Source organism: Oryza sativa, chromosome 9, assembly GCF_034140825.1.
Source record: "Oryza sativa Japonica Group chromosome 9, ASM3414082v1".
Classification (NCBI taxonomy): domain Eukaryota; kingdom Viridiplantae; phylum Streptophyta; class Magnoliopsida; order Poales; family Poaceae; genus Oryza; species Oryza sativa.
This window is the reverse complement of record NC_089043.1, coordinates 27,356,606-27,366,458: the sequence shown is the minus strand read 5'-3', so window position 1 is coordinate 27,366,458 and position 9,853 is coordinate 27,356,606. Positions and strand designations below refer to the sequence as shown.

Genomic DNA, 9,853 nt, shown 5'->3' with positions numbered 1-9,853 from the left:
GCTGATCATGTGGTAATGGAGAATATGAAAGTAGACATCAATTTTTATTAAAAACAACAAGTCCTTTTCCAGAAGAAGATGCAAAAAAATAACTGGTGGACAAGATCAAATGCTTGTCCTGCACTTGCATGAATTATAACCAAGTGCACACGGTCTAACAAGACATTACCTAAGTGATAAGGACCAGCACTCGCACTGGCACACTGTTGGAAAGAGATGGAAGTGTGCACATATGGATGGATCATGCTGGATTAGAATGTAAAATACAAGCCATTACTCGTTATTACGGGCACTTATTCATGAAAAGGTTTTATTTACGTAGAGACAAAGAATTTGTCGATATGGCACTGTGTGTGGTCCTTGGGTTCATCCACTTTACTTTGTGAGATAAAAGATGACAAAATTTGGTTGGTAAGCAATCAATAGGAGATCTCAAGTAACTGTTCAGAGCAGCAAGAGTAGCAAAATGGGGAAGGATGCCTGATAGATATGTGGCTGAGAAAGAGCTGAACCAGATTGAAATAATAATTATGCAATGGAGACGAAGATGATGGAACACATAGAAGCAAAAGGTTTTTGAAATGGGAAGTTGTATCTTCAACTTGCCAGTAAGATGTATTATTCTCAAGCATTTGGAGGAAACGGACACATCAAAAGTGGCAAGTATACCTCTAACATTTTTCTTAAAACAATTATGTTTTCACATTCCTGACTGTGACTTGCAATTACTGTTTTCCATAAGGTTGGGTAGAAAACTGTCAAACGTAAGCATATGCATTCCTGAAAACAAGATAGCACCCATAGCAGACAAAAGTATGATGATCAAGATTAATAATTTTAAAAGTAGTGAATTTATCATAAAAATGATTGGTGGTTTTATTTTGTTATTATACATGAAAGATTAAATATGAAGATGAAATGTGAAATGGATTCTGTCATCTATAATAGCACATTTCCTACATGGATGACCAACTATCCTTTAGAAAAGATAACTTACTATATGCAGGGGTTAAGTTTCTCACTGTATCACACAAGCAAGCTGAGAGAACATTATATCAAGATATGTTCTCCATTACAGCACTCCAAGATCAGAACGAATCAATTTCCCAAAAAAAAAGATATTAAAGTGTGCATACTGCTGTACTTTCTATGACCAACCTAAATAATTTATATATTTCAATAAATATTTATCGCTTAAATAAGTGGAAATCAAGCACTTCATGGGAAAATTCGTACTAAAATACTAAGGACAGTTGCAAAGAAGTGTGCTGGCCAAAATACGATAGGTGAAAACTGAAATGTTTGCAGCAGTGGGACCAGATTCTAATCCCATTTCTTGGTTTCTTCTTTGATCTGTATCATCATCAATCAGTTCTCCCTGGCACAATACCTTGTCAATCAGCTAAAAACTGCACATGTGCAGCTGACACATTCCATGCATCCCACTGGCTAAGGATCTTATAATCAAGAATAGGAAAATGCTACTTCTGTAATTCCAACCACACTTGCATACAGCTAGTTGATCTTAACATAAGAAACTGGGGACATTGTTGTCACTGTGCTACCAGTAGTCCAGGCAAGAACAAGAACCACTTTTGAAGTGGTGGAAACGGTTACGATCTCTAACAACTATCACTCGATCATAGACCTCGGAAACTACCTTCATGACAGAGTGACAATCCTCGCAGATTCTCAAGTTTTTCACTATTCGGATAACAGCCCCTCTCCTCGTGTTTATCAGTCCAAAGGCAACTGCCAGCTTCTCACTGTGCTGCGAGATACAAACTTCTTTGTCCTCCTCATCAATGTCAAAGGTAACTAGTTTAGTGGCAGGCTTGTGCCCTTTGAGGCTCAAGGTTTTGCCTATCTCATCAAGCATTGCATATATCTGATCAGACTGAGGATGTGAATGATCCCCAGACAAGAACTCGTAAACAACACCATCAAGTTCGACAACACTCGATCCTGGAGGCTTGTGTATCCTGTGTTGTTTCATCGAGCTCCTGACCTCTTGTACAAGGTCCCATTTCCCAGCAGCCGCATATACATTTGATAAGAACACCCAGGCCCCGGCATGCTGGGGATCCAACCTGAGAATTTCCATCGCAACCATCTGCCCCATCTCAAAATTCCTGTGACATCTACAAGCCACCAAGAGAGCACCCCATAGGGCAACGTCAGCCTTGAACGGGACGGCCCTAATAAGAGCCAATGCCTCCTCTAGCAGGCCTGCTCGGCCAAGCAGATCGACGGTGCAACCATAGTGCTCTATGGTGGGTTGCAGATGATAGTCGAGAGGCATACGGCGCAGGATCCTCTTGCCCTCGTCCACCATGCCAGCATGCGTACATGCGCTGAGAACGGCGGTGAGGGTTACGGAATCTGGCTGTATGTTGTGGTCCTTCATGTGTGTGAACAAATGGAGTGCATCGGTGGAGAAGCCGTTGAGGGCGAGGCCAGCGATCATGACGGTCCAGGTGTGGACGTCCTTGTGGCGAGTGGGAGTGGAGTGGAAGAGGGAGCATGCGGTTTGGACGTCGCCGCACCTCATGTACATGTTGAGGAGCGCGGTGGCAAGATTTGTTGTGATGGGGAAGCTGCAGGTGGTTGCGAGGTAGGCGTGCGCCCAGCGGGCGGTGTGGAGCGCCCCGAGGTGGGCGCATGCGGATAGGAGGGCGAGCAGGGTGACGTGGTCGGCAGTGCGCATCGTGCGGAAGAGGCGGAGCACCTGGACGTAGTGGGCGCGGGAGAGGTAGGCGTGGAGGAGCGAGTTCCAGAGGGGGAGGTCCCTGTGGTTAGGGGGGCTGAGGTCGAACACCTGGCGTGCAGCGGGCAAGTCCCCCGCGGCGGCGTACAAGGAGAGGAGGGATGCCCTGATGAAGCGGTCGGGAGACTCGAGGCCGCGGCGGAAGAGGGAGGCGTGGAGGGCAACCCCCGCAGCAGCTGCAGCTGCAGCTGAGGAGGAATCGGAATCGGCAAGGCGCGCGCAGGCGGCGAGGAGTGGTGGGTAGGTGTAGTTGTTGGGGTGGGAGCGGGAGTGGGAGAGCATGGAGCGGTAGAGCGAGATGGCGAGGTGGGGGCGGGGCCCGCGGGCGAGGGCGCGAATGGCGGAGTTGTAGGAGAAGGTGGTGGGGTGGGCGCGGAGGATGGAGAGTGCGTAGGGGAGGGAGGCGAGGGAGGCGGCGGCAGCGAGGGGGCCCGCCGCGGAGGGGTCGGCGAAGAGGGCGCCGGAGCGGAGGAGGTGGGCGTGGAGGGCCTTTGGACACGTGGCGGTGGCGGGCATGGTAATGGTGGTCGTCTTCCTCTTCCTCTTCCTCCTCGCCGGCGGCCGGACCGGAGCGCGGCTGTCACTGTCACTCTCAGGCCCTGTTTGGCTAATTGATATGGAAATGATTTCCACCCACTAAAAGACATCTTTAAATCTTAACCATTTATTCTCCCTCTTTTATTTAATCCTAACCCTTCATTCATTTCCTAATCTTAATCCCACCCCTCATTTCCCGTTATCCAACATTATCCAAACACACTCTCAGGGGAAGAGACGAGAAGAGCGGCTCTCTCTCTCTCGTGGGCCTCTCGGCCCAAGATCTCAAGGGACAGACGGAGAAAGAGGGAGCTGGGCAAGTGGGCCCCGGAGGGCAGTGACCAGACCACAGGCGGCGTGGAATTCAAAGGTGAGTCGTCTCGTCGTAAGCCATTGCGCGTGGTTTCTTTCTTCTTCCTTAAACCTGAATCAATCTTTCTTTCTTTCTTTCTTTCTTGTCTACTAGTCTTCTACTGGAGTAGGTTCTACGAGACACAAATTAGACAGGAGAGATCGAGTTTGAAGGCAGGAAGGCAGGCGATGGCGAGCATGGAGGGTCTGATCGGCCTGATGAACCGCATCCAGCGAGCCTGCACCGCCCTCGGAGACCACGGAGGTGGAGAAGGAGCCAACCTCCCTACCCTCTGGGAGTCTCTCCCCACCATCGCCGTCGTCGGAGGCCAGGTCATTTGCTTCCTTCCTTCCTTGCTTCAATTAAATGGATTTTTTCTTTTCTCTTTAACCTTATTATTATTTTTATTATTATACTCCTATGATTAATGATGCATGGATTGGATGCTGATTTCTAGACTTTGTAATTCATTTCATTTTGGCTTGTGCACAAACAGAGTTCGGGCAAGTCCTCCGTGCTAGAGAGCATTGTTGGCAGAGATTTCCTTCCCCGTGGTTCTGGTAATTATAATAACCTCATTCACCCCAGTTTCCCTTTCAACACTATCTTACCTCCCCTCATCTATCATCTAATCTAGGAATCGTGACACGGAGGCCATTAGTTCTTCAGCTGCATCAGATCGACAAAGGGGCCCACGATTATGCAGAGTTCTTACACTTGCCCAAAACAAGGTTTTCAGATTTTGGTGCGAACTTGAAATCAATCCTTCCCCGTTAATTTCTTTATACAGCTTTGCAATATTGTAATGTAAACCTCACATCTCTGTATCCTGCTGTTTCTTGCAAATAATGCTTTAGTTCAAGTGTCTGTCCTATTGCACTATTCTGTTTCCACTGCTTTATTTCTGATTTAAAATAGCACTGCCAAACTTATATATCAACATCTTTCTAAAACAAAAGGAAAACTTATACTTAACAGCACCACTTATTTTTCTCTACTGTGGTGTAGCTCTTGTTCGTCAAGAAATTGCAGATGAGACAGATAGAGTGACTGGGAAAACTAAACAAATATCCCCTGTGCCAATACATCTCAGCATCTACTCACCCAACGGTAACCTCTTCCTGTTGCAAATGTGCAACCTATGTTGTAATCCCCTCCCAGAAATGTATCTCCATCTTGCAAATTGAATTGAACTATTCTCTGGACCACCCGAGCCCTGCGATTGTGTTTCACTGGTGGAACTCTGTTAACCCTGTAACATAAACTTTTTGAAATGTATGGGATCTTCACGAAGAAAGAAAGTTTTAGGTGGGCCAGTTTGCGGCCTTTCATATAATCTTCAAAAGATACTCTATGAGTATATCTGGACATTAAGATGCTTTGAATGATATACCATGCATGCAATAGTTTTGTGATTATCCAAGTTTGTAGCTTTCTACAGTTTATCCAGATTCTCTCATACTATATAGGATTTTGAATCATTGTCAAAGACTCCTCAATTTAGACTAGGATTTTTAATGTCTGCTTCACATATTTCTCTCATACTATACATTGATTGGCTAATAGTAGTTTACTCCCATATGTTGCAGTCGTGAACTTAACATTGATTGATCTTCCTGGATTGACAAAAGTCGCTGTAGGTATGCACTATTATGTCCTTTTTTAATCAAAGATTTAATTCTCTCTCTTTTGATACTGTGTTTAGTTTATCGTGCATCCCCCCCCCCACCTTCCTCTAACTTGTTCAACTTCTAATTCACAGAGGGACAACCTGAAAGTGTTGTTCATGATATAGAGAATATGGTTCGGTCGTATGTTGAGAAGGTAATCAACAAACGAAGTAGCATTTTTTTTAATACCATGTCTTCAGCATTCTTGTACTAGTAGCAAATTGATGACATTAACTTGGCTGCTGTTTTGGTTGTTTAATTATTCACACCCAAATAACTTTAGGTGTTATATTGTTTAATTAATTTCTGGTGTTCAAATTTGAGAACTTATACAAGGCTAATAGGTTACTTTGTATGATATTTTGCAGCCCAATTGTATCATTTTGGCTATATCTCCAGCAAACCAGGACATTGCCACTTCTGATGCCATTAAGCTTTCGAAGGAGGTTGACCCATCAGGTACTAAAATTCAGTGCACATAGAGGGCAAGAGATAGTGACTCTTTTACTTTTATTTTCTGCGGAGAACTCATACAAATAAAGTAAAGTATGTTGCTGTAAACTTTGATGGTTTGTTATAGCTCTACAGCTAAGATTGTTATCTTCTACAGAATGCTGCAGAATAGTTTGCTTTTATCATGATCCTATCTGACTGGATTTACCATCCATTTTTATTTTCTGGATGACAATTTTTCTCTTTTACAAGGTGAGAGGACATTCGGTGTGTTGACAAAGTTGGACTTGATGGACAAGGGAACAAACGCTCTTGATGTAAGATTGAACTTGCCTGCCCTGACAAACAGTAGTCTGTCTGCACATTGTCAGTTTCAGAATATCTACATGCAGCCTTTTTTTGTTCTTAATGTTCATATCATACCTCTGACCTGTCATTTATCTGTAAATTTAACCTTGTTCTATCTGGACTACCTCGACTATTTTCATTTCCCCCAAAGGTTCTTGAGGGAAGAGCCTATCGTCTTCAGTATCCGTGGGTTGGAATTGTCAACCGCTCACAAGCAGATATTAACAGGAAAGTTGATATGATTGTTGCAAGAGAAAAGGAAAGAGAGTATTTTGAAAATAGTCCTGATTATGCACACCTAGCCAGTAAGATGGGTTCTGTGTATCTAGCTAAGCTTCTTTCTCAGGTACCTCAAACTTGAAATTTCTCGTTTCTTTGAGTTGGTATATGAGCAAGGCTTAGGACTTGCATAATTGCTTTATAACATTTTCAGCATCTTGAAGCCGTTATTAAAGCACGCATTCCTAGCATCACATCATTAATCAACAAAACTATAGATGAACTTGAATCGGAGCTGGATACCATTGGGAAAGAAGTGGCTGCTGATCCAGGGGTCAGTCATTCATATATATTTTGTACTAAAAGTAGTTTTTGCCGGGTCTGTACTAAAAGTAGTTACAGGAGTATTTGTCTTGTTCAATTTTATATTCACCGCTTCCATAATGTTGTGCCAGGCTCAACTGTACACTATATTGGAGCTCTGTCGTGCTTTTGACCGTGTTTTCAAGGAACATCTGGACGGAGGGTGGGTAATTAATTATCTGTCATCATCTTAATGGCTTCTTGTATCTCTCTTCTAATTATGTAAAGCGCTTTAGGTTCAGTTCTAGGTTTTCATTTTAGAAATACTTATCGTTATCATAATATTTTGACTTGTTGCATAAATGTTGCTTATGAACCATAGGTAGTTGCATGGCGTATCAACATCACTCGTCTCAGGATAATACATGCTGAAAGTGCACCTGTTTATGTTGAGTTCCCGGGACTTATATTGTATCTTCCATGTGAACATGAAAAGAATTTACAGAACATGCCTATCTTTTCAGAAGATGGAAGTGCATACTTCATAATGTGTAAACGGATTTAGTCAAAAAAAATAATGTGTAAACAGAATTTATAAAGTGTTCATAAGTTTTATACGACACCAATATACCTAGATTTTTTTTTAATTAGTTGTCATTTAATATGATGAGATCTTGTCCAATTACAATATTATAACGTTCATTTTACTCCTTTAACTGTTTGGGTGCCTAACTGTTGCAGGAGATCAGGTGGTGATAAAATTTATGGCGTGTTTGATCATAAGCTCCCTGCCGCTTTTAGGAAGCTGCCTTTTGATCGTTATCTATCCGTGCAAAATGTGAAGAAGGTGGTATCAGAAGCAGATGGCTATCAGCCTCATCTTATTGCTCCTGAACAAGGTTACCGTCGTCTTGTTGAAGCCGGCCTTGCGTATTTCAAGGGACCAGCTGAAGCTACAGTCGATGCGGTAGCTGACTTTCTATATATACATCTGTGCTGATTGATTTGTTGTCCGTTAGTTTCTTTAATCAGTGGCCACCAGGCCAGTAGAGTAGGCACTTTGTGCTGTACGCTTTACTTCCTGGAGTATATATATGCTAGTAGTTATATTTGATATGTGCCAATTAATAATACTCTGATGTTGGTGTTAGGTGCGCATTTGATGAGGTGTCCTAGCTTCCAAACCTTTGGAAGGAATAATGCTATATATCCCAATGTGTCTGATCTGCCAAATATATTATTTTTTTCAGGTCCATGTTGTTTTAAGGGACTTGGTGAGGAAATCCATAGGAGAGACAGAGGTTAGGAAGAATGAATATATCCATATTTCTTTGTGTTTTTGGAAAATGGTACTTTATATATGTTTTCTCACTAATTGCAGCCACTGAGAAGATTCCCTACCCTGCAAGCTGCGATTGCAACTGCTGCTAATGAAGCTCTGGAAAGGTTTCGGGAGGATGGACGTAGCACTGCACTTCGGCTTGTTGACATGGAGGCATATTTGACAGTGGAATTCTTCCGGAAACTCCCGCAAGATCCAGATAGTGGCAGCAAGGTTGGGAATAATACCAATGAATCCAATGGCTCAGGCTCAGGCTCAGTGACAGTGGACCGCTACGGCGACGGGCACTACAGGAATATCGCGTCCAATGTGTCCCAGTACATAAAGATGGTGGGAGACCAACTGTTACACAAGATCCCAAAGGCGGTGGTGCACTGTCAGGTCCGAGAAGCCAAGAGGTCTCTGCTTAACCATTTCTACGTGCACATCGGGAAGAAAGAGGTACTAATTAACTAGTAGTAGTAGTTAATCTCCTTGTCATCTAGGGTGAATGCATGGAATGGAAGTAATGAGTTTTGTGGTTGGAGCAGGCGAGCCAGTTTGGGCATTTACTGGATGAGGACCCAGCGATGCTTGAGCGTAGGCAGCAATGCTGGAAGAGGTTGGAGCTGTACAAATCGGCTAGGGATGAAATCGACTCTGTCGCATGGACCAGGTAGACACAAACATATACATGGTGGCTAGTATCTTTTGTCGCAGCTGCGTGTAGTTTGGTTTGGGCAGATCTAACTTCCATTTGTCAGGCAGGCACTATTTTCCCTTGGTATATAGTATATACTATACTATCTTACGAATTGATGGACGTTATATATCTGTATATTTTGTCAGTAGATCATCCTTCGTACATGTGCACCCCGACCCGTGCCATGCTGGTTTCAACAGTTTTTCTTTTGTTATTCTTTCTAGTGGTTGGCTTCTCTCTGTTGTCACGGTATTACATATGTTGTATTATTCCCTCCGTTTCACAATGTAAGTCATTCTAGCATTTCTCACATTCATATTGATGTTAATGAATCTAGACATATATATATCAATATAAATGTAGGAAATGCTAGAATAACTTACATTGTGAAACGGTGGGAGTATATGGTAAGCCATAAATGCCTCATGTTGTGATGCATGCCAAACAGAGTAGGGGAATGAATTTACCGATGCATGCTAACTGTCCTGGTAATCTATGTACTCTTAATAAGTTTTGGATACGTCACGATTTAACTATATTTTTTATTATAATATATAGGAAACAAGTAAATATCAAATTTTAATACAGTACTTTTTACGACTAATTTATACATCATGCTCTAGTGTTTTCAAACTAAATATTTTAAACTTATTGGTACTTAAAGTTTAAATTGCTTGACCTCAAGTTTGTCCAAAATATCAAGAATTATAGAAATGGGGGAAGTGTCTAGATTACTCGGCAAAACGATCGAGATTTTTGGGTAAATCAAACGCACCTATATATAAGTTTACTAATTAGCAAGAGCTGGTATTATAAGTCACTAAGCACTTTCCAAACATGTCATATAGGCTCATATGATAAGAAAGAGATAAGAGAAGAAAGAGGACGAGGCACCCTACATACTACTCACGTGTAATTTACTTTAATATTTACATACTACTGTATTTGAGTCCTTGTAATTTTTATATTTACATTTAAGTCCCTATAATCTTGCAATAAGATACTTGAGGTTGTTTTTGTTAAAAAAATAATAAAAGGGAGATAACAAAGGCAGAAAAGTGCATAAAAAGAAAAAGAAAATCCGCAAAAAAAAAGAAAGAAAAACAACAACAACAACAACAACAACAAAAGTCTGTTTCTCCTAAGTGACAAAAAAAAAACCCGAAGATCCGAACGGAAA

The 9,853-nt window shown here is 42.3% G+C and overlaps 2 protein-coding genes across 2 annotated transcripts; one reads left to right on the top strand and one right to left on the bottom strand.

Annotated features, from left to right (window-relative positions):
- Positions 1 to 241: 241 nt before the first annotated feature.
- On the bottom strand, positions 242 to 3,283 carry LOC4347930 (putative pentatricopeptide repeat-containing protein At5g40405). The gene is made up of 2 exons (XM_026020146.2): positions 2,350 to 3,283; positions 242 to 246 (listed from the first exon to the last, which is right to left on the bottom strand). The coding sequence occupies exons 1-2, from the start codon at positions 3,281 to 3,283 to the stop codon at positions 242 to 244; spliced, it is 939 nt and encodes a 312-aa protein (XP_025875931.2).
- Positions 3,284 to 3,761: 478 nt separating this feature from the next.
- Positions 3,762 to 8,908, top strand: LOC4347929 (phragmoplastin DRP1E). The gene is made up of 15 exons (XM_015756142.2): positions 3,762 to 3,988; positions 4,153 to 4,216; positions 4,294 to 4,401; positions 4,665 to 4,766; positions 5,246 to 5,296; positions 5,419 to 5,480; positions 5,695 to 5,785; positions 6,032 to 6,096; positions 6,279 to 6,473; positions 6,561 to 6,680; positions 6,802 to 6,872; positions 7,391 to 7,616; positions 7,900 to 7,950; positions 8,031 to 8,432; positions 8,522 to 8,908. Exons 1-15 carry the CDS (start codon positions 3,845 to 3,847, stop codon positions 8,648 to 8,650), a joined length of 1,881 nt encoding a protein of 626 aa, XP_015611628.1. The 5' UTR covers positions 3,762 to 3,844; the 3' UTR covers positions 8,651 to 8,908.
- Positions 8,909 to 9,853: the final 945 nt, after the last annotated feature.

Excerpts from the sequence above, each read along its gene's own strand:
- LOC4347930 (XM_026020146.2), bottom strand. The coding sequence starts at position 3,283 with ATGCCCGCCACCGCCACGTGTCCAAAGGCCCTCCACGCCCACCTCCTC.
- LOC4347929 (XM_015756142.2), top strand. The coding sequence starts at position 3,845 with ATGGCGAGCATGGAGGGTCTGATCGGCCTGATGAACCGCATCCAGCGA. Across the intron at positions 3,989-4,152 it reads TCGCCGTCGTCGGAGGCCAG|AGTTCGGGCAAGTCCTCCGT; the intron begins GTCATTTGCTTC and ends GTGCACAAACAG. Across the intron at positions 6,681-6,801 it reads AAGTGGCTGCTGATCCAGGG|GCTCAACTGTACACTATATT; the intron begins GTCAGTCATTCA and ends ATGTTGTGCCAG.